Source organism: Acinonyx jubatus, chromosome C1 (genome assembly GCF_027475565.1).
Source record: "Acinonyx jubatus isolate Ajub_Pintada_27869175 chromosome C1, VMU_Ajub_asm_v1.0, whole genome shotgun sequence".
Classification (NCBI taxonomy): domain Eukaryota; kingdom Metazoa; phylum Chordata; class Mammalia; order Carnivora; family Felidae; genus Acinonyx; species Acinonyx jubatus.
Genome location: NC_069381.1, coordinates 32,585,380 through 32,608,941, shown reverse-complemented (window position 1 = coordinate 32,608,941; position 23,562 = coordinate 32,585,380). Strand labels below are relative to the sequence as shown.

The following is a 23,562-nucleotide window of genomic DNA, read 5'->3' as shown; positions in this document are numbered from 1 at the left end:
TTTAGTAGAAACTGAGAAAGTTTTAAGAACATATTTTGGATTTTTGAGATAGAACTTAAAGGTTATGGACCCCAAAGGACCTGAGCTACTTGGAGCAGAACTTGTCTTGTGACAATAACAGAGTAAGGGACATAAAACTATTGAAAATACCTTCTTCCCTTGTTAAATTTGGGTCCATTTCCAGTCATTGGATGTATTTTTACTTGAGTCTCCTTTGTAGAATTCTGGAGGCAAGGAGGAGACAGAATCAAAAGGGACACTTTTAAGAATTACGAAATAGTGGAGCGCCTGGGTGGCTTATCCGATTCTTGATGTCTGCTCAGGTCATGATCTCATGGTTCGTGAGATCGATCTAGCAAGTGGAGCCTGCTTGGGATATTCTCGCTCTTGTTCTGTCGCTGCCTCTCTCCCACTTGTGCACGCACATGCCATCTCAAAATAAATAAACTTAAAAAAGAATTACAGAATAGCAGATTTGGTCTTATTTTATGGAAGTACGCATCTGTAAAATTTAGACATAAATTGTACCTGGAACATGAATCTACTGTGGCTATTTGGGTTACTGTCATAGTTAGGATATCGTTTCTTGCCCAGTGGGTAGGAAGAGTGATAGTATATAAAGAAGCTATAACTGGATAGAAAAAAAAGACTGAAAGAAACCGTTAGAATGGGTAGTCCTTATTTTCTCCTTTGAACCTGTTTATATTTTCTAAGTTCTCTACAGTGAGCTCATACCATTGTTATAATCAGAAAAAATAAACAAGGATGATTTTTATGGTTTATATGAGAACTTAGAAAAACGTGAATCATAACACTTTTGAAGAGCAGTTTAAACACTTGATGTTATCAAAGTTTGCTTTTTTATTAAAATTTTTTTTATAACGTTTTATTTTTGAGAGACGAGACAGAGCTCTAGTGGGGCAGGGGCAAAGAGAAAGAGTGTGAGGGAGGGAGGGAGGGGCAGAGAGAGAAGGAGACACAGAATCCAAAGCAGGCTCCAGGCTGAGCTGTCAGCACAGAGCCTGACGCAGGGCTTGAACCACAAACCATGAGATTATGACCTGAGCCAAAGTCAGACACCTAACTGACTGAGCCACCCTGGTGCCCCAAAGTACTTTTCTTTTTGGGCAGTTATGTTAATAAATCAGTTTTATAATAAATTATTTTATTATAATCTATGGGTCAAGTTGAGGGTGTGTTAAGTGTTTGGGTTTTTCTCTGCATTACAATTTGGTCGTTTAACTCTGCTGATTAAGGAATTAATTTTAGTTCCTTAGAAGCAACCAAGACCTTAGGTTTACTTACAGTAATTACTTATCAATAAGTGACCTAAAAATAGCACTTTGATTTATAATGAAAACTAGACTTAAGATCGACTTGTCTGGTACTGTATTGTTGGCAGGTTTCTAATAAGAAAAACCACTTGTTAGTGCTTCTTTAAGATACTGTTTTCATCCAGGGACATTGGGCTCATTAATTTCTCTCACATGTTTGCTCATTTATTACCATCTGCTGTGTGTTGGGCAATGTACTAAATGCTGGGGACACAAGTTAAAGGGTCCTTACACAAGTAAAAGACTACAGGTTTTAGTTTGGGAGTGACATTGCAGAGATAAGCCTTGTCATATGGAGGAATCCTGGAATTTCTTCTGTTTTCTAGTTTTTGACTAAAAAGGCAGAATGGCTAGCTTTGTTTTTTTGAAGAACTTAATGTATTTAGTGGTTTCAGTAGATGTCTTTAAGAAGAGGTAATGGCTTCATGGTTATTTCTCTGCCTGCAAAATATTGAAAATCATTTATCTAAAGAATTTCCTCATCTAAGGAGCATTTCTTACTGAGGTAAATGACCTAGGCATTCATATTTGCTTTGGGAGCAACCTTATATTGACTCTTCTAGGATGGAGACAGTGTCTTTTGTTATTTATCCTCTATACTTAGCACTGTAAATAACACATAACAGGCATCATTATATATTCACTGTAGTAGTAAATGAAAGGGTATTTAAGCTTAATTTTAATATTGATACAAATATATCAAAAGTTTCCTTTTATCTATGATAGTGAGAAATACAGTAGTTCCTAGGATCTTGAGAATTAATCATTCTGGCCAGTGAGATTTCCCACTAAAGCACTTGATACATAGTCCTTTGGCTACTCTTAGAACACCTGTAGTCACTGATACCTGTAAGGTAGATTGTCATTAGCTCTAACTGAGGCAAAATTTCCTTTAACTTCATTTCTTTTCTGGTCCTGTGTGGAACAGTAGAGACCTAGTTTGTGTTCTTTAACAAGATAATCCTTCAGCTAGTTCAATGATTATTCATTGAGCAAATATTTCTTGAACACCTGTGCATGCAGGACACTGTCCTGGGCATTATGAGAGATCTGAAGGTGATTAAAAGGCATAGTCTGTTCACAAAGAACGGATACAGAGAAGGAGCCATTGGCTTGTTGAAAAGAGAGTTTTTGCTTATGGTCAGAAAAGCTTTGTGTTGGAGATAATGTTTGAATTGAGATTAGTGATGGACCTTGTAGGCTGACAGAATAAAAAAAAAACAACCTAGAGATATGGAAGCACAATGGAAGTTAGAGGAATATCAAGAGGTTCAGGTTGGCTATTTTACAAGGTATGCTCCAGAATCTTAAAAATGTTCATTGTATCCCCAGCATTTGGAGGAGTGTTTGGCAAATAATTGCGGCTTGGTGAATTTTTGTTTTATGAATGAACAGATGGTCACATTTGGGAAATACTGACCATCCTTAAAGAATCACAAAGCACTAGAGGATATTGAACATTTTGATAAATCTATTAGAGAAAACAATATTTATTTTAAACTTATCTGGCAGTGGAATGCCTATTACCAACTCTTGAAATCCTCTGGAAAATACTATATTGGGGGTCTCTGTGGTTGAGGTGACACAGAAGACTGGGAAGTGTTTTCTTCTTTATGCTAAACACACCTAGTTTTTTCAGTCATTCTACACTTGACATTGGGCTTCTAAACTGCTCACTGGTCTGATATCTCTCCCTGCAAGCATTCTAGCTTGCAAGTGTTTTTAAAATTTGGTGCTCAAAACAGAGCACAATACTCCAGTTGTGAACTAAGCAGTGAAGAGTGCATGGGACTGCTACCCTCCTTGATCTGGGTACTATTCTTTTAATGAAGTTTAAGATTGTATTTGGTTTCTTTTTAGCAGCTGAGTCACTCTCTTGGCTCATATTCAGTTCTCATATTAATTTACAAGAAGTTCTTTGAGTAGATTCAGAGAGATTCCTATTAGTAGAGCTAACAAATGAATGCCTGTTTTCTTCTCATTGAGTCTAGGCTGTTTTCTTCAGAAGTACTAGTCATTCTTAAGCTTCCTGAAATCTAAGAAAAGAAAAAGAATTAATTGTACAGTGCCGGAGTTGATCAAGTAACAGGAAGGTCCACAACTGCATTGCTCAGTATATGCAAAAGTAGATAATATATAACGAATCCCTATTTATCCATCACAGATTTGACCATATGTGTCACATATACCTCAACTGTCTTTTTCTTTTTTGCCTATTTTAAAGAAAATCTTTTCACCTCTGTAAACTTTAGTATACATCTCTTAAAGATATCTTGGCACATAACCACATGCCATCGTGTATAACAAAGTTGACAATATTTCCTGGTGTTAGCTAACAACCAGTTTATAATAAAATGTTTTCAATTGTTTGTCTTTTTACAGTTGGTTTTTAATTGAATCAGTACCCAGACAATGTCTACATATTACATTTGGTTATTATGTTTATTTTCTCTTTTAACCTAACACATTCCCCCCTCCCCTTACTTTTTGGCATAATTTCACCCTGTCTGCTCCTTTGACCCTTCATGTCTCGGTACCAAGTTCTTTTACTGTTCTTTTTGAAAGATCTGTAAGAGTTGTCCTTCTTTACCCCAATTCATACATTTTTAGAGTATTATGTACAAAACATGAGCTAAGCATTGTGGGACATAGAAAAGTTAATTTGGTATATACCTGGCCCCCTATGAGCCAGCAATCGAATGTTAGATGTATACAAAACAATGTAAAGCAGATCATTTGCCTTCCAGTGGGTCATGCCTTGATTATATATAGCCTCTCCCCACCTCCCATTTTTGTTTTTGTTTTTTCCCCCTGGAAAATGCAGCCAGTGAAATCTTAACATGTTAATTTAGTCATGTACTGATGAGGAACCTACAGTTGATTTCCTCTTGAATCAAAAAATTATAGTTGCTTTTGCATGGTACTCCATGTTCTACTGGCTTCCACCTTTACCTAAAGTGGAACCCCTCAAGGCACAACCACCTTTTTTTTTTCTGAACCAAATTTATATAATTGTGTAGAATTTTCATTTGTCACAGAAGATTATTGACAATTTGAGAGCAGAAACTTTATCTTTTTTTTCCTGTATAATACTGGGAAGCTTAATAAGTGCTTTTGGAGAATACTGATACATATGCCAGTGGGCCTATTCTTGCTGCTTCTTACCCTCCCAGAATCAGCCAGAGCTTCGAAGCCAGTTAAAAGTAAATAATCCAGATCTAAGTTTCTTCTCTTACCCCAAAAGTGTCCATAAAAAAAGCCCGTTCAGTAGTCTCAATCACAGATGACAGCTAGATGGTTTGCGTGTGGCCACTTCCCCATCATTTATGTCTGTGGCAAACTACTAATTTCAGGTTGTTTTTAGGCATGACCTCGGTGTAGCACTGCAGGTAGCTATTACCTGTTGAGCACAATTGAGCGTAATTGGTAAATGATATGGAACCTTTCTGCTATCCTTGTCCTAAACCAATAGTTCCTGAATTAAGTTGTACATCAGAATCTCCTGACATACTTTTATTTAATAGATTCTCTAGGTTTCACTGTGAACTCTTGAGTCAGGATTTTCAAGAATGGAATAGAATTAATTGGTCCTTATAAAGTGGTTTGTAGACTGACTTTGGGGACCAGACAGGTAATTTTTATTTTGTTAAACAGCTATAGCAGTGGGAGACTACAGCTTTCCATCTTTTCATTGGCAGTACAGTAGGACATTCCTCTGGTAATCAGTACATTCTGATATGTTTACTTTTTAGGGATATGGTAGGATCTCTTGCTTTGAATTACACCAGGCAAAGCACATGAATCAAATGCCCAAGATAAAGATACAGGATCCAGAGAGGTGGCATCTTGACTTTCTAAATATAACTGAGTTTAAATTTAAAGCCTCAAAATACTTCAGCCCTCTCTGAAAGCTTCTTCTCTCTCTGTTTAGTGAATACCTTTAAGAGTTTAAAATAGAAAGGCTCAACATTTTTAGACTGAACAATCTTTCGAATTTTTCATATTTCATGTACATTCAGTAAAAATGGTTTAAACATACAACATTTAATATCATATGCTTTTGTCATTATCATAAAACCAAATCTATAAATTGGGAAAAAGTTTTTTATTAGATCGCATAATTTGGTTTTGAGACTGGAAATTGTGATTAAGTTATTGAGCAAAGTAGAGTGATTGAAGCTTCAGGATTATCCAGTAAGTTAATGACAGACCCAGAAATAGAATCCTGTGTTACTTGCTTGGGTTATGATTTAGTTTGAAGAGGGTGGCCTGTGATCTGTTTGTATAAATTGCAGGAAGTAAGGTTTGGTGTTTGGAAGAAGCTATAGCTCTGTGATGTTTGGCCAAGAAGCTCCTCTCCCCAACATTTACCACCTGTTTGATTGACACCAGACCTAAACTGTGGTGGGGAGAGAGACAGGTCAGACTTCTTGGTCTTAAAATAGTCTTAAAAAGCCAATGCTGATTGTTGGTTGGCATGAATTTTTAATCTTCTGTTATTAGAGAATAACAGGACCTGGCCTTGGTTTTGTTTTAGGAGAAGGGAGGTATGACCTAAGTAGTTGATTTGTAGATACTAGTAGAATGGTTGTCTGTAGAATTTAGTATAACACTTTTTTTTATGAACCATACGTGTATTTTCATTAAACATGTTTAATTAATAGATGGTATAGTTTGGAAATAGTAGAGCCCACCAGAAAACAAACTTTCCTGAACCACTAATGGTTCAGGGGGTTATAGATTTGAAAAGAATTGCTATTGTAGTGTTGCCTTCTGGTGAAGTCATTACTTTTACTCTCCCCTTCCTGTTCTAGTTTGGGAGGTTGAGGTGGCTCCTGATGTACTAGCCAGGGAAGCAGGAACTGAACAGAAAAAGAACATTTGCCTGTGATTGAGTTCTAAATATTTTTTTAAGCCTTATAGAGCTAGAATTCATATATTGTACAGTTCACCTATTTAAAGTATGAAACTCATTGTTTTTTAATGTATTCACAGAGTTGTGAAACTATTAACTTCAGTCTAATTTTAGAACATTTTCCTCTTCCTCTGAAAGAAACCCCCATACCCAGTGGCTTTTACTCCCCTACCCATCAACCCTAAGAAACTACTAATCTAATTTAAAGTTTTTTTAATGTTTATTTTTTGAGAGAGAGCAAGAGAGAGGGAGAGAGTGCACTAGCAGGGGAGGGGCAGAGAGAGAGAGGGAGACACAATTTGAAACCGACTCCAGGCTCTGAGCTGTCAGCACAGAGCCCAACAGGGGGCTCGAACCCACAAACTGCGAGATCATGACCTGAGCCAAAGTTGGACGCTTAAAGGACTGAGCCACCCAGGCGCCCTGAGAAACTACTAATCTATAGTCTAATAACGACTAATCCATAGTCTATCAATTATTAATAGTAATTTATTAATAATTATTAATAGTAGTTAATAGCAATTATTGATATAACTACTAATCCATAGTCTAACTAACATGAGTTTGCCTGTTGATGTAAATGAAATCATGTAGTCTTGTGACTGGCTTCTTAGCATGTTTTTGAGGCTCATAACATGTTATAGCATGTACATCGTTCCTTTTATTGCCAACTATTCCACTGTATGGATATAGCACATCTTATTTACCCATTCATTAGCTGATGGGCATATGGATTGTTTTCGCTTTTTTGCTGTTATGATTTAATGCTACTAAGAACGTTTGTATACAGATTTTTCTGTGAATGTATGTTTTCATTTTTTAACTATATATCTCAGGAGTGGAATGGCCGTGTCATATGGTAATTTTGTGTTTAACTTTTCAGTAAACTGCTAAACTGTTTTCTGAAGTGGCTGCACTATTTTACATTTCCACTAGTAATATTTAAGTTTCAATTTCTCCATGTCTTTGAACACTTGCTATTGTCTATTTTTTTAATTATAGTTATCCTAGTGGGTGTGAAGTGGTATCTCATTGTGGTTTTGATTTGCATTTCCTTGCTGACTAATCTTTTCATGTGCTTATTGGCCATTTGTAGATCTTTGTAACTTTTATCTTGCCCATTTTTTAAAAATACTGTTTGTTTATTTAGTTATTTATTTTAGAGAGCGTGTGGGAGAGGGGCGGGGAGGGCAGGGAGAGAATCTTAAGCATGTTTCATGCTGAGCGTGGAGCCCAACACGAAGGTTGATCCCACAACACTGGAATCATGACCTGAGCTGAAATCAAGAGTTGGATGCTCAACCAACTGAGCCACCCAGGTGCACTGATCTTAGCCATGCTTTGCAGTCAAATACTCTGCCGATGAGCTGTGTATCCAGATCTTTGCCAATTTTTAGATTTTTTTTTAATGTTTGTTTATTGTTGACAGAGACACAGAGCATCAATGGGGAGGGGCAGAGAGAGGGAGACACAGAATCTGAAGCAGGCTCCAGGCTCCGAGCTGTTAAGCACAGAGCCCGATGTGGGGCCCGAACTCACGGACCGTGAGATCATTACCTGATCCGAAGTCGGAGGCTTAACTGACTGAGCCACCCAGGCATCCCTATATTGAGTTATCTTTTTATTATTGAGTTTTGAAGATTCTTCATATATTCTGGATACTTGGTCTTCTTACTGAGGATTGGTCCTAAATTACTTGCCTTGAGGTAGGGAGAAGTATTTGATGGATACAAAGACCATAGTTAAAAGGTCTGGTGAATTTTCATTCAGATCTTTTTTTTATTAGAGAGAGAGAGAGAGAGAGAGAGAGAGAGAGAGAGAGAGAGAGAGAGAGAGAACACGCACGTGCACACACATGGATGGGGGAGAGGGGCAGGGGGGGAGAGAATCCCAAGCAGGCTCCAAAACAGGATAATGGGGGATATAGTGTGATGAACATTCTGACATATTCTTCACCCTTCCTGATTTCTTAGTCTGTTCTTCTCTGCTCTTACTGCTTGACCTTATTGCACTTTCCATTTACTTTCATTTTATACAGTTTGTGGCTAAACTTGTATTTCTCTCTCCTAATTCTTAACCCTTTTGCAGTCTATTTTTTGTTTTCCCTAGGCTACAAAACCTACCCTCTTTAGTGTTCATGATATTGTATTAAAAGCCAGTGTTTTCTGTGTATGTCCATCTTAATTGACATGTAATAATAACATTGTTGCCTTTCTGTGCTTTAAAATCACTTGCAGCCATCTCCAGTACAATTTTCCCAAGTTTTTTTTTTTTTTTTTTTAATTAGTGCCTCTTCTCTTAATTATCTATTAAAGTTCTCCAAAGTTAAGGTTGGCCTCTCGTCTTTCTTTAATATTCCTGTGGTGAATCCATCATTCTCACATGATTTTAATTGCTTTCTAAGAGTATAGGACTCAGATCTCACTTTTTTAGCTCAAGCTGTGCCACTGCCTTCAGGTTTAGCTAGTGGAGCTGAGATGAGCAGCTGATTGCTACTCAGCAGGATTCTTTTCCCTTTACTCCTTCCTCTGGCAGATTTCTTCTCTTCAGGCTGATTAAGAGAGGTTATTTCCTTGACTGCTTTAATAATTACCTGTGACTAATGGTATAACAAGTCACAATGCTTAGTTAAGTAACATGAGTCAAAGGGGTTGTTCCTTCATGGGTGCTAGTGAATTTTATACTTTGAAATCTTTTGAAAGATAGGTCTGAGTTAGGAAATAAGAAAAAAAGAAGGAATGGTCTCTTACCTCTAGTGCTGTAGCATTTATTTTGAACAAACTTTTAATTCTTCTAATATTATGCCTATGCTTCCATTCAAGCTGTGCTCACAGGAACTGATGCATGAATCTTCTCTTTTGTGGAGATGAAGAAATTAAGCTTAGAGAAGTTAACAATATACCAAAGGTCACAATTGGGATTCCAATCTAGGTCTTGACTTAATTTGTAAACTATAAGGCATTATATCCCTGTGTCAGTGGGAGAAAGGAAAATAAGAATTAAGATAATTATTTCGGAGCTTTTTCAAAATACTTAGTCCCATTTCACCTACTGCTCCCAAATAATGCATCATTATACTACTTTTAGTTTGTTAAACATTTGCTTCCTAAGTGTGAATAGTTTATAACTATTTATAGTTACATAAAAACTATATGTAGTTTTTATGTAACTATATATAGTTATATATATAATCAATATTTATATATAAATAAAATAATTTTATTTTATTAAAAAAAATTTTTTTAAGTAATCTCTGTGCCCACTGTGTGGCTTGAATTCATGACCTCGAGATCAAGTCACATGCTCTACTGACTGAGCCAGGCAAGTGCCTCTGTAACTCAATTTAATATACACTTGAAGACTGCTTGTGTTAAAAGGAATTCCATATTCTTGTGTTGCTAATGGTATGTAGTACAGTAGCTTCTACTGGAGTATACTCATCAAATGAAATGACTGGTTTTTACTGCCATTCTGGTAGTGTCATTCTGCACAGACTTTCTTGCGTGTTGGGTTTTAAAGCATTTGGAGAAAATTCTAGGTACTTTTGACACCACCTTAAACTGTATAAATTATGGATGTAATTGAATTAGTTAATACAATTATTCAACTATAGTTGGCTTCAGAAATATGAGCTTATAATTCAGAGGACACTGAGACTTTCCTGACTGAACTGTGAACCTTAACCTTCTTTTGTGAGATTTCCGTGTTGCTGATCATTTGCTAGGTAGGGAGAAGATTGGCAGAACCCCAGCCTGGAGTTCACCATTTAGGAGCAGTTATCTGGATTAAAAAGGCAAAAAACTGAAACTAAGGCATTGAAGCTAGAGCAGATTAGAAAGATATCTAGGAGCTAGAGTTGGTGGTAATTGGTAACCCATTGGGGATCCTAAAGGTGTTGATGTTTGGGGAACTCAAAATATAAGATCCTGTTCCCTTGCCTGATTCCTGAACTGAGGAGTTTAAACAAGAACAGACAGTTGAAAAAATAAAATATTACTGCTTTTAAAATTGGGTTTTCTTTTTTTTTTTTTACAAACTTTGTGCTAGTTTTGTACAACTATCATTGCTGTCTAGTGCCAGAACACTTTTCATCATCCCAAAAAAACCTGGTAGCAGTCCGTCTGCATCCCCCCCCCCCCCCCCCCATCTTACGGTCACTACTAATCTGCTTTCCAAATATGTGGCCTTTTGTGTCTGACTTCTTTCACTTAGCATCCATGTTGTAGCATGTTACAGATTATCATTCCTTTTTATGGCTGAATAATATTGTATATTGTATGGATATTGTGTAGATACGCCACATTTTGTTTATCCATCAGTTGAGCATTTGTTTTATTTCTGTTTTTTTGCTATTATAAATAATATTGCTATGAACATTTGTATGCAAGTTTTTGTGAACATATGTTTTAAATTCTTTTGGGATGTGCACATACCAATCTGTGTGTGTGTGTGTGTGTGTGTGTGTCTGTCCATCTGTCCCAAAGAAGATTTTTTATATAGACATACACACATACATACATGTCTAGGATTGAATTGCTGGTTCATATGGTAACTTTTCGAGGAGTTACCTTTGTTTTTGCTAAAGCTGATATTGTAGACTACTGTAGAATGTGGTTTAGATTTAAAAACCAAATGGTCTAGCTCACTCTCCACATTCTTTTATCCCCACTGACCTAATTTAGACCATGGGACAGCCCACCTGGTATCTAGATTGTTAGGGTCAGCAGAGCAGGTACACCCAGATCACTGCCAGTAGAGTCCTGGATGTAGAGTCCTGGAGTTATCTCTACCTAGTAACCAAGTTACTTACCTTTTTGGTGAGGAGTGGGCTAAGAGCCCAGGAGTGTTTAGAGAAGTCAGTCATTCCTCATAGAAATCAAGAGTTGGAAAGAAGTGTTCTGCTCTAACAAAGGCAAAGAAAGGAGTTAGGCTAGAAGGCTATTCTTAGATAATAGGATTGTGTCATTTTATGATAGGAAATACATTAAAGAAAGATGATGAATTTTGTTTTGGAAATGACAGATTTCGGTTTTCCAGGATAGAATGTTATTAGATACTTATGTGAAGATTAGGAGATTGATCCCTGCTAGAGATACAGATTCGAGATTCATACTGTAATTGAAATACAGGATAGTTAAATCACCCATAAAGTGAAACAGTTAAGTGTCTAGTAGTTACCATGTCTGGAAGTCTTGGAGGTTTTGATTCTGCCTACTGATGTTTCAACTGTATCTTATTCTGAGTGATTTGTTTTCTTCTATGTTTTGTGACTTTTTTCCCTCCCTCCTTCTGGGTTTTGTGATTTTCTGTTGTGAATTTATTTATTTTGGAACCTTGTCTGTGGAAATTCTTCTAGGCCTAGATCAAAGGCAGATTCCCCAGAAAGGATTTGGATTTGCTTTTCTCAAGGATGGGTGGGGAACATTACCATCCTAGGACTACCCTAAAGAAAATTTTAAGTATGAAGCTTTTTAAACCATAATCTAGTGAGAGTCAGCTTATGGTTATGAATATCAGAGGAGATACTGTTTTATTGCTATCATAGCCGCCCCCCATGTCCTCCTTGGCACTCAGTGCCAAGAAACCATTTTCCTTGCTACTATTCTATTGGGTAACACCTGGACTTTGCTGCTTGTACCTTGGGTCCCGTTAGGCCTTGTAATTGCAAGCTGAAATTCATAGGGTTTGGCAAAATGCCTTGAAGGTGAATGAAAGCTGGTTTCAGTACTCTGTATACTTTAGCTTCTCTTTTGTACTTAGTGTTTGGCAGGGTTATTGATTAATTTATAAAAGATTTTAAAAAGATTTTATCCATTGTTTTTAATTTTCAGTGGCATGTTGATTAAGCTATCTAGTCTGTCATTCTGCCAGAAAGAGAAGTGCCTTGTCTCTGTCCAGTGTGTGCGGGAACAATTAGATGCAGGGAGTTCAGTCAGCCTCTGGATTAAAGGTTATAAACTTGGGACAAAATCTGATGTTTTCTTTGGTCCACATAGTGTTAAGAAAATAAAAATCAGGAGATTATAAATAAGATTTTGGGTATCTTGCTTCTCTACAAAAATTAGTTCTTAGAGGGGCACCTAGGTGGCTCATTTGGAAGAGCATGCAACAACTCTTGATCTTGAGGTTGTGAGTTCAAGCCCCACGTTGTGTGTAGAGATTTAAAAAAATATAAAATCTTAAAAAAATAAAAATTATTTCTTAGAATACTGGGCTTGCAGTCCTGCTTAACAGCAATTGGCTGGAACTGGGAATAGTAGCTGATCCATCCCCTGCAGCATGAACATGTTTTCTTTAGTTGCACACAGTCTCTACCATTTGTGCAGTGTATTCATGTGTATATGCTTATATCCATTCCAGCTTCTCTCATTCATGTTACCTGTAAACACTTGTGGATCATCCTTTTGCCAATTAGTAGTGCTAATAGAGACTTTTACATCTGCTCATTAATTTATTTAATCTAACAACAAACTTGCAGTTTATCCCTGATGAGTAAATAAAATTACATAGATGGTATTTACCCCCATATTACAGGTGAAGAATCTGAGGTTCAGTGAGGTTACATAAATTCTTCAAAGTTTCACAGTATCACAGTAGAATTTGAACCTGGAACTTCTTACTCCAAACTCCTTTGTTCAAATGTTATTATTAACTCTTTTTTTTTAAATAATGGAACCATTCTTCAGATGAAGTCTTAGTGAAGTCTGGTGTATAAAACCAGGAAAGATAGCACTGCTTTGATTGAAGAGTAGAGTGGGCAACAGTTATGTGGGGATGGGAACCTGCGTACTCAGCTCTTTGGTCTCCTCTAGACACCTCTCTGCAATCCATGGGATTCTACTAAATAGTTTGGACGCAGTCTCTGTATATCATAAGCATAACAATTTGCTAAATTTTGAGTTTTCAGCTCCTTTGGATGTTACAGTGTATCTGTTTCTCTTATTCTCTGGTATGTTTGTCTTCTTCAGTATAATTCCTCTTATCATTTAATAGCATTTTTGATTCATATGGGTATTTGTTCAGATAGTGGTGAATGTTTTAGCCTTCTATTTGTTTTCAGAGTGTTTTAATTAGAAATGAGTCTTTTTTACAGTTTAATTTACTTTGGAGCTTCTAATAACTAACTCTTCTTTACTTTTCAGATTCTCTTTGTGGCCAGATGGGTTTGTATGGACAAGCTTGTCCATCTGTAACTTCATTAAGGTGAGTACTCTTTTTTTTCCTTATTGGAACATGTAACATTTTAAAAGTTATGCTGGTCAGATCATATTAGGATGAATTCAAGGTGAGGTTTGTAATAAAATACTGATAGTTTTGTCAGACTATGCTATCTGATGGGTTGGGAGATATTTTTGCTCACAGAGACATTTGTGATAATGGGATTTGGGTCTTAATTTCCATTTAGTGAATTTACGTATGTTCTTGTATATGGAGTAACAAAATTTTTATACTTCTTTGTCATTCCTTTTAAAAAAAAGGATTCTGCTTTCTACTTGTTTTAATTAGAAAATACCCAGTAAATTTTGATTGCCTTTGTGTAGCAGATTAAATAAGACTCAGTGCTAGTTTTTATCTCTTTGTAAATGATGATGTAAACATGACACCTTGATGATCCTCATTTGCAATAAATAAAGTGTAAAAAGTAGGAGCTAAGTTACATACAACCTAGTAGTCTTAGATTTTTTTTGAAGTTGCTAAGTCCTTTCTACAAATTAAATCTTATGTGAAATCCAGTGAATAAAACAGATATATACAGGACTTTTTTCTGTTTGCTTAGGCTTTCATGTTCTACCCCCACAGTTGCCCCTGAGGGGTTGTTGCAGGTCCCAGAGAACAGTCTGAAAAAATAACCTAAGTCTAATCTGTTAATTAAAATCTTTCAGACTAGCGTATGAAGTGTTGATGGAAGCATCATTTAACTACTTGCAACTGCTTCAACTAGTGCATCATTTATTCAGCATATGAGCACCTAATATGTTGTCAAGCACTATTCTCAATGCTAGGGCTGTAACAGTGAACGTAACAGATCAAAATCCTATAATCTGGAGCTACCTTCTGGTGAAGGGACAATTAATAAACAAGAAGTATCTGTTGTTATATATGGTGCTGAAGTGAGCACAAAAAGTATGTGATAAGGACTAAGGTAAAAAATAAAATAGAGAAAGGGATTGGGAAATACAGGGGTGTGTGTTATTTTTAGATAGGGTAGCCAAGGAAACCTTTACTGAAATGGTGACAATTGAAGACCTGAAAGAGAGATGGACTCTTCCACTTTGGGTATGTGGAATATGAGCATTCCAGGCAGAGGGAATCCAGGAACTGGTAGAGCAGGAGACTTGCCTTGTGTGTTGGAGGAACAGTGAGGAAGTCAGTGTGGCTAAAATAGAGTAAGTGATGAGAGTTGGGATTGCTCAGTTTTGGAGGGCAGAAGGAGAGAAAGGAGGGATAAAAAATTATTAGAGTGATGAATGTGAATTCAAGGAATCCTTGGCTTGAAAGCAGTTTTGATTGTCTAGAATGCCACAGAAGAAAAATGAAGTTGCATTTTTATGTTCTTGAATTTTCAGCCGGTCAGTGATGGCTATCCTTTGTCCTCAGTTAGGAAAGCTTTAATCTTTGCCATTATGGCACCTCTTTCCCTGAGAATGCATCTCCAGCTTGAGGAAATAGATGGAGAGGTTTGCTTTTCTACTTTGTGTGTCCTCTGCCCCTACCTCCAAACAAGGGACACCTATGTAGCTCTGAATAGAATCTTTTAAAAAAGACTATTATCGTTTCTTTAATTCCCAAAGCTCCTGTGGAACTAATTGACCTAATAGTGATTACTGCCCAGTATGATGGGAGGAATCATTTTACCCTTTTTTTGAATGTTTAAAACTTTGGATATGATCATATTGGGATATTTTTCAGACTTTGATCTTCTGTTGATTAGACTTCCTGAAAGTAATTTTAGTTGTGGAATATGCTGAAATAATCCTATACTAAAGTCATGGACTGAGATTATAAACCCCTTTATTTGAGTTTTTATGTTAAGGTTTAAGCTTGCATGTGACATTGGGTTAGGAATAATGTATATCTAACTTTTGTGCTTGGTAGAATTATAGAATTGGAAGGGATGATGAAAGAAAAGAGATAACCTTGAGTTATTTGATAATTTGGTAATTTGTAACACTGACAATTCTTGTGCATAATATTCTAGAATCTTTTTTGAACATATAGCTATAGATTTAGCATTAGGACTCTGGTGTCTGAGTTGGGTTATTTGGTAGTTTTATATACAGCTTTCATTTCTGTTAATATTCTGCATGGTCCATCTACGAAGCAGAGAGTTCCTAGTCTTAAATGTATGGGTAGAAAACCGTCGTTTGTCATTGATTTTTTTGTAACTGGAGGCAAGCCTTGAGTTTGATACAAGGAAGAGAAAAGAATGACTATTCTTTGATGGTGGTGGTGGGATAGAAACTGGATTACTTAAAACCATAAAAATTTTAGTCTGCTTTCCCATAGTCTTCCCCAAACCAGAAATGACCTCCCCAGTGACACGATCCAAATAGGAATAGACAGAACTCTTAACTCAAATGTACTGATAAACATACTTTACTTGTATGTACTACCTTTATATGTATCTTGGGTTGTACTATCTGTGTATCTAGAAAATGGCTAGCTTCAAAATAGGAAGTATATGAGTTGGTGGTGAAGAGCTGGATATGTGGCTGAGAATGAGAAAATGGGTAGGTAGGTAGGGATTTGTAGGCATAGGTGAGAGTGGGAGTGGACCTTTTAGTGTAAATGAAGGTAGGGGCTGAAATGAAAGTATGTGATAATTAAAAATCTGTTGGGTAGGAAAGGGTAGTAAATGGATTATGCCTCACTACCTTAAATATTTAGGCTAATAAACAAGTTAAGTATTGTTTTGGTAGATATTCAGTATTTAATCTGAATATGTTAGGATTAATTTTTAAATTGAACTTGTATTTTATGTATTAAAATAACACATTATAGAAAATTTGGGAAGACAGAGAGAGATGGCCATTTTTAATGTCTTCGTATCATACAGTTCTATACCAGTAGGTGTTAATGTGTGAATTAGAAAAAGACATCCCATATTTTCTGTAAAAGAATGATTGCAAAAAATTTTGTAGTGATAGGTGTCGCAGACTGTGAGTCTGGAGTTCTCTCTTGTCCAGCAATAGAGCAGACGCAGAATTGAATATGAGAGAGGCAAATGTCTGGGAGGAGACAGGAGCCCCAAATAGGGGTTTCTGCTCCAAATTTATTGAGCTCACAAGATATTACCCACGTGGTGAACGTGAGGAAAACAAGATCTTATATATGTGAATGTGGAGAAAACAATCAGATAGTAATCATTAACTTGTATGTGTAAAAAGCAAAGGGTCTGGGGGGCAAATGGAGTTTCTGATCAAAGTACAATAGTACATTGGTGTCAGATGGAAAGTAGTTTTACTTATGATCCTGTTACAATATTTCACTAGCTAACCTTGGGCGTTTTCACCCCCCATGGTGGCAGCTTTCAGCCCTAAGCTTTTTTTCCTAACCCATTTACGTAAATAGAACCTATTTCCCTACAATAGCAAGGTATACTCTTTAATTTTGACCAAGTTGGTTTTAATTAACACTTTGTTTTTGTTTGCTTGTTAGTATAGGTAGCATTGAATATTTGCAAGTTACTGTAACAACACTGTATTCTGTATAATGAGCCTTTTTTTTTTTTCTTAAATCAGGGTGCTGTCAGGGGCAGAAACCACACCACTTATTTGTACAGAGATACCTTAACAGAATGTTAACTAGGTAACAGAAAGGATAAAAATAAAACTCTAAGGATCATGGAGAGAGACACTTCCAGAAGCATCTACCAGCCCCAAGGGCTCTGAGACCAAAGGGAAAACCTAGAGATTTAAAGGAAGGGTCCTGTAGAACCAAAACTTGGACCTCTGAGGAGAAGGCACTGTATGACTTGTGCTGGTGTCTGAGTTCAAAAGAGGGGTCCCTAGGGCTTGAGACCCAGACCTCGGAGGAATGGGTATTGATCAGTGCTGGGTGTCTTTCAATGGTGTATGATAAAAATAGTTCCACAGGTGTTGGGAAAACTGTAAACGGGATTCACTTAGTACTATGGGGGAGGGTCTGCTGTTGTAGGAGTGAAGAAATCTTTGGTGGGGTAATGCTTTTATGAAGCCTAAAGAATAAACTAGAAGGCAACAGTATCTTTTTCCTTCCCTAGAGTTGTGGTCCATCTTTAAATGCTCCCTCTTGGCAGAACCTTATAGGAAACCACCTGGCAAAGCACATGTGGTTTACAGAGTCCCAGTTCTAGCATCATTAAGGCAGATTGGGAAGAAGGGCTTGGGGTTTGGTTGGAGCTGAGAGGCAGTAACTTAATAACTTGTTCTGGCAAACCGCTAAGAATAAAATGTATAAAAAAATGTTTTTTTCAGATCTATTTTGCAGCTAGTGTTTATGTGATTTTAACAGAATGCTTACATTTGCTAAAAGAAAAAATCCTGATTTTGTAAATTATGTGAAATTGTATTAAAAGTTGATATAAGATTCACAAATATTGCTTGCAGTTTAAATCTATTGCATTCATAGTCTCAGTTTGGATAATCTAGATAGTGAATACTGAGTCATGTACATCTGTTCAGTTCCTCAGTTTTGAATAGTAAGAGTGAGAATTCAGATGATGATGGATATGGTTTGTATCAAACAATAGAATCTTAAAAATTTAGCAGAATCTGTTTGGTTCCTGAGTTTGCATAAGATGGATTTGAATCCTGAGATGTACCTGTATTTTATTTCCAAGTACAGATTCAGTAAGAGCAAATGCTTACTGAAAGTAGAAACTGACCTTGAACATTTGCTTTATGTAGACAAGTCAACACATATGGGTACATAATTTTTTTCACATGTTGTAGCAATAGACTTATTATTTGGTTTGATTAAAGCAAAATAAAATTTGATGTTTCTTTAGACTTGTTCAAATGAGGTCCTTTCTGCATTTCTGAATTGCCTGGTAATTTTATAGGATTGAATTTTTATGATTCATATGTATATCAATTTTGGGACACTGGGTTATTCGTAGCACTATAAGTAGTTTCTGGTGACACTTCTGCCTGAGATCTTGTCCTTTTGTTGTGTTTTTTGTTTGTTTGTTTGTTTGTTTGTTTTCTGCTTTTACCCTTTTTTTGCCTTGCTTTTTCCTTTTTGTTATACCTCTCCCTTAAAGAGGATTATTGATCCAGGCTGTCTGTTTAGGATATACTAGGAAACACATAGGGATATTTTAGCACCAGTGAAGCTCATGTGTTAGCATCCCAGATGTATTTCCTATCCATCTGTTTCCTCATTTCTCTTCTCTTGATATTGTTGATCCTGCTGTTTTGCTATTTAGAATGGCCAGAGCAGGGTGGATTTATTTTAAGACCGCTTGCTGCCTTGTTTCTAGTAATAGGCTTGGTATTGATAAGGCAGCTCTGATATGTAGTCTTAGCATCAAGTAGCTACAGGTTTAAATCTCTGCCATATATTATTCATATGATCTTAGGAAGTTGTTTCACTTTTCCCAATTTTGCTATAATAGGGTTATTAATGGTTACCTTACTGGTCTGTTAAGATTCATGGGATTAAATGTATACATAAGTCACCTGGCATATTTTTTCCTCTTTTCTCTATTTCAATAGTAGGAAGCAAAGAGGTCATCATTTTTAGAATGAAAGAGGACAAATTGGTATCCTTTGCTGTCAGCTCAAGAACATGGCGGCGGGGGGCGGGGGGGGGGGTGGGATTTCTTTTCTCCCTTCTATCTCCCCTTCACTCTGAATTCGTGGATTCTAGAGTATCTACCAGTAGTATTCAGGTTTGCAACTGGCCTTCAGGCTAAGGATGTTTGCTGACATTGAATGTCATATGTTTGTTATATCTATAATTTTATGCTGTCAGGTCTCTCCCACACAGTGGCAAAAATAGCTTTTGCATGATCATGCCATAGTTTATCATTGTTACTATCTTTGAAAAATCAAAAAAAAATTTTTTTTAATTAGCGAGCAGGGGAGAGGGGCATAGGGAGAGAATCTTAAGTTTTTTTTAAGTTTATGTATTTATTTTGAGAGAGACAGAGACAGCGTGAGTAGGGGAGTGGCAGAGAGAGAGAGAGAGGAAGAGAGAGAATCCCAAACAGGCTCTACACCAACAGCGCACAGCCTGATGCAGGGCTCGAACTCACGAAACCATGAGGTCATGACCCCAGCTGAAACTGAGAATCAGACGCTTAACTTACTGAGCCACCCAGGCACCCTGAGAGGGAAAGAATCTTAAGCAGACTCCATGCTCAGCACAGAGCCTGACTTGGGGCTCAGTATCATGACCCTGGGATCATGTCCTGAGCTGAAATCAAGAGTTAGACACAATCGGGGCGCCTGGGTGGCGCAGTCGGTTAAGCGTCCGACTTCAGCCAGGTCACGATCTCGCGGTCCGTGAGTTTGAGCCCCGCGTCAGGCTCTGGGCTGATGGCTCAGAGCCTGGAGCCTGCTTCCGATTCTGTGTCTCCCTCTCTCTCTGCCCCTCCCCCGTTCATGCTCTGTCTCTCTCTGTCCCAAAAATAAATAAACGTTGAAAAAAAAAATAAAAAAAAAAAAGAGTTAGACACAATCAACTGAGCTACCTGGTCGTCCCTCATTGTTACCATCTTTATCAAGCTTTTTGGGGAAATTGATAGAATCTGTTAATTTGCATGTTAGCTGTGGCATATTCCAATTAAATGAGGAGTAATGAGAAATCCTCTTAATTTTGACAACTATGTAATTTTGACAAATTTTTCTAAACTATATTTTGAACTTTTCTGGCTTAAAAACAAAAATTTTTTAAAAATGTTTGTTTATTTTTGAGAGAGAGACCAAGCATGAGCAGGGGAGGGGCAGAGGGAGAGAGGGAGACACAGAATCTGAAACAGGCTCCAGGCTCTGAGCTATCAGCAGAGCCCGACATAGGAATGGTGAGATCATGACCTAGGCTGAAGTTGGACTTTTAACCAACTGAGCCACCCAGGCGCCCCTCTGACTTATTTTTTAGAGCTGTACTGTCTGATATAGTAGCCACTAGCCTCATGTGGCTATTTAAATTAATTAAAAATAAAAAGAAGAAAAATCAGTTCCTTAGGCACACTAGCCACATTTTAAGTGCCCAGTAGCTACACATGGCTAGTGACTATCCTACTGGATAGCACATGTACTTTTCCATTGTTGCAGGAAATTCTGTTGGACTGTGCTGGCCTGGAGTATACGAAATGTAATTTAATCTTTGATCTAAAATGACCGAATATCCTAGAGCTTCCATTTCTGAGCATTAGGTATTGAAGGGTACCATTGATCAGTCATTGACTTAAGGACATATTATTAAAAGTTACTTTTGTGACTGAATATTGACTTTGGAAGCTAGCATTTATGGTGTTCTTACTACTAGACCAAGCATTATTTAAGCATTTTAAAGTATATAAATTAAATCCCCTCCCAACAGGTCTATGAAGTTGGTCCCATTATTATCTTCATTTCACAAATGAGGAAATGGAAATACAAAAGTTGAGCTTAACTGAAGCACATGCAGTGAATTAGTGGACAGATCTGGGATTCATATTGTAGGTCTTGCTCCAGTACCCATGCTCTTAATCACGAAGTTCTGCCTCTTGGTTGTCATTATTTATCATCATTTGAGGCTTTTTCTTAAAATGAGGGCTGTAAAAAAAAATCCACTTAATTGAGGATATTATAAAAAATAGTTGTAAAAGGGAAATATGAATGCAGGAAACTGGAAAAAAGTGACAGAAAACTGGTGATTTAATTTTGAAATCCATTGTCTAAAATTGAAAAAAATGTTTTTATGAAAAGCATCAGCTTTTTTTATGGGGAGATGGTAGAGGAATTTGAGTTGTCATGAATTCATATACATGGGGGAAATAATATAAGAGATAATAGGGAATAAAAAGCATCAGTGGGTATACTGGCAAAGTAAAAGAGTTAAATGTAAAATCTGTTCCTGTCAACAGTGTATATGGTATAAAAAAATACTGAAAAATAAAAAAGAAATATGATTTGATTTATGATTTAGTAAGCTTATTTTAGTCAAGCTTTGCTTGGCTGCAAGTAAAAGAAACCAGCACTGGATACATCAAAAAAGAAAAGGAATTTATTTATGGAGAATACAGGGGATGTTTCACAGAACCCAGGGGATAGCTGGATCTCTTGAGGAAATAGAACTTAGGTTCTTAGGAAACTAGGCAGTATACTCTCTTCTCTGTTGCTTTTCTCTGTAATTTATTTCTTCATTTATGCAAATAAGCTTTCTTTGTCTTTCGGGCACATGGTCATCCCATACCTCTCAAGTTCATAGCTTCTTCATTCAAGAGACCAGCCCAAACCACTTCAGTCCTAATTCTGAATTCCTAAGGAAGAGAATTCAGGTGAACAGTTTAGGTCAAATATCAACCCTGGTTCTCATCCTTTAATTTGTTGTAGTACTCATACAGATATGGTGTAGAGAAGACTTTCAGGGCTCTGTGGATGGAGACAACTCTGAGAAAGGGCATGGTGAGCTAGGCAAAATACTACAGGGAGTGTCTGATACAAAGCAGCATGTATCCTGTGTTGGGTCAGAAGAGTTAGGATATCAAGAGAGGATGTTTTTAGGATTCAGACCCTTTCCTAATAGTCATGTGGGTAATAAATTGAAGACTGGATTTCTACCTTCCTTTTGGAACAGAGTATCCTTAGAATTGTGGATTTGGAATTGGACTGTTACCCCAGTTCTGTTTATTTGACAGATACATATTGAATCCATACTCATTATGTGCTTATTAGCATTCAAGATTGTCATAGAAACAACAAAAGAAAAGGATAGCAGAAAGATGATTTTTGCCCCATACTGATGCTTACTTGAGAGCCTAAGGGATAGGTGCTGATGGACAGGTCCCTGTTGAAGGTTATGGTACTGAATGGAAATTTTAAGCATAGGAAACCATTTCCTCACAGTTAACACTCTTTCCACTCCCCTTCCCTCCCCCCCCCCCCCCCGCCCAACTTGGAGAGTGATATATTAGCTATGTAAGAAGGTATAAAAAGGATAATTCGTGGAGGGTATGGAAAGATGACACTATTTGAGTAGAGCCTGAGAAAAATACAGTGCTTACTTTATTATAGGTAGGCCTATAGATAATTCAAAAAATAAAAATCTGAGAAGCCCATGTAGTGTAATCAGATTAATGGATTAGAAGCCATATGAAGTGGGGATAATCACTCATGCTTTACCATATAGCACAGATACAGTTATTTTTGTTATTGATAATCAAGACAAAACTTACAGGGTTTAAATTCATAAAGGAAGATATTACTGCTTTTCAAATTGATTTTAGATATTTAATGGGTATAGAGTGGTATCTCACTTGTGATTTTAATTTTTTTCCTATTGATTAATGATGTGTTGTACATCTTTTCATGTGCTCATTGACTACTTGTATGCCTTTATTCATACCTTATGCACATTTTAAAACTGTGTAGTTTGTTGTCTTATTGCATTGTAAGAGTTCTTAAAATATTCTGGGCACAATTTTTTTGGTTGGAGCAAAATTTTTTTGCTTCCAGTTTACTTTTTCTTTGTGATTTACTCAAAATCACTACACACACACACACACACACACACACACACACACATACACATACATACAGTAAAACCTTGGATTGTGAGTAACTTGTTCTGTGAGTATTCTGTAAGACCAGCAAACATTTCTAGTAAATTTTAACTTGATAAAGGAGCAATGTCTTGCAGTATGAGTAGTATGTGACGTTGAATGTCACATGATCACAACTGAGCCAGTGGTTCTTCTCTCTCTCTCTTGCTGTGGGACTGTGGGTGATTGTCTCCCTTGCTTGGATGCTGGTCTCCGGCCAAGGTATTTGGCAGAAATCTGATTTTTCAGAACGTTGGAAGGTGTCCACATCTGGTATTAGTGTATTTTTGGTCACTTTAATGCACCTATGGACAGTCCTTTGCTTTTCCACACAAGAGTAAGCTTAGGATTGCTTTGCTTCATTCTAGGTCAGGCTGCCTGCAGATATAGACTCTTTGCTCTGCTGCCTTATTGCCAGTTACATTAAATACAGTATATAACAAGAGTTTATTAATACTGTACTATAGTCAACATCTGTGAGAGTGTATACAGTGGCCCCCATGCAGAAAAAGGTTGAAAAAAAAAAGGTGGTAAGAAGAAGAAAATGATTATGGTGGAAGTTAAGGAAATCGCGAACTATG

At 36.9% G+C, this 23,562-nt stretch overlaps 1 protein-coding gene and 1 long non-coding RNA gene across 9 annotated transcripts in view; one reads left to right on the top strand and one right to left on the bottom strand.

The window, feature by feature from the left end:
• The window catches only part of FOXJ3 (forkhead box J3), a 148,930-nt gene that overhangs the window by 8,899 nt on the left and 116,469 nt on the right, over positions 1-23,562 (top strand). For 3 of the 6 annotated variants that reach the window (XM_027059498.2, XM_053212440.1, XM_015063145.3), the window contains exon 2: positions 13,392-13,452. In XM_027059498.2, coding sequence (XP_026915299.1) covers positions 13,409-13,452 — 44 coding nt within the window. In that variant the 5' untranslated portion in view covers positions 13,392-13,408. Of the gene's footprint in view, positions 1-7,443; positions 7,569-13,391; positions 13,453-23,562 lie in introns of those variants that run through there. The other 3 variants (XM_053212457.1, XM_027059496.2, XM_053212444.1) reach the window with 3 other exon arrangements.
• The window catches only part of LOC128313508 (uncharacterized), a 44,208-nt gene continuing 41,918 nt past the window's right edge, over positions 21,273-23,562 (bottom strand). The window contains exon 6 of one of the 3 annotated variants that reach the window (XR_008294334.1): positions 21,273-21,700. This is a non-coding gene — a long non-coding RNA (uncharacterized LOC128313508). The remainder of the gene's footprint in view (positions 21,701-23,562) is intronic. The other 2 variants (XR_008294329.1, XR_008294330.1) reach the window with 2 other exon arrangements.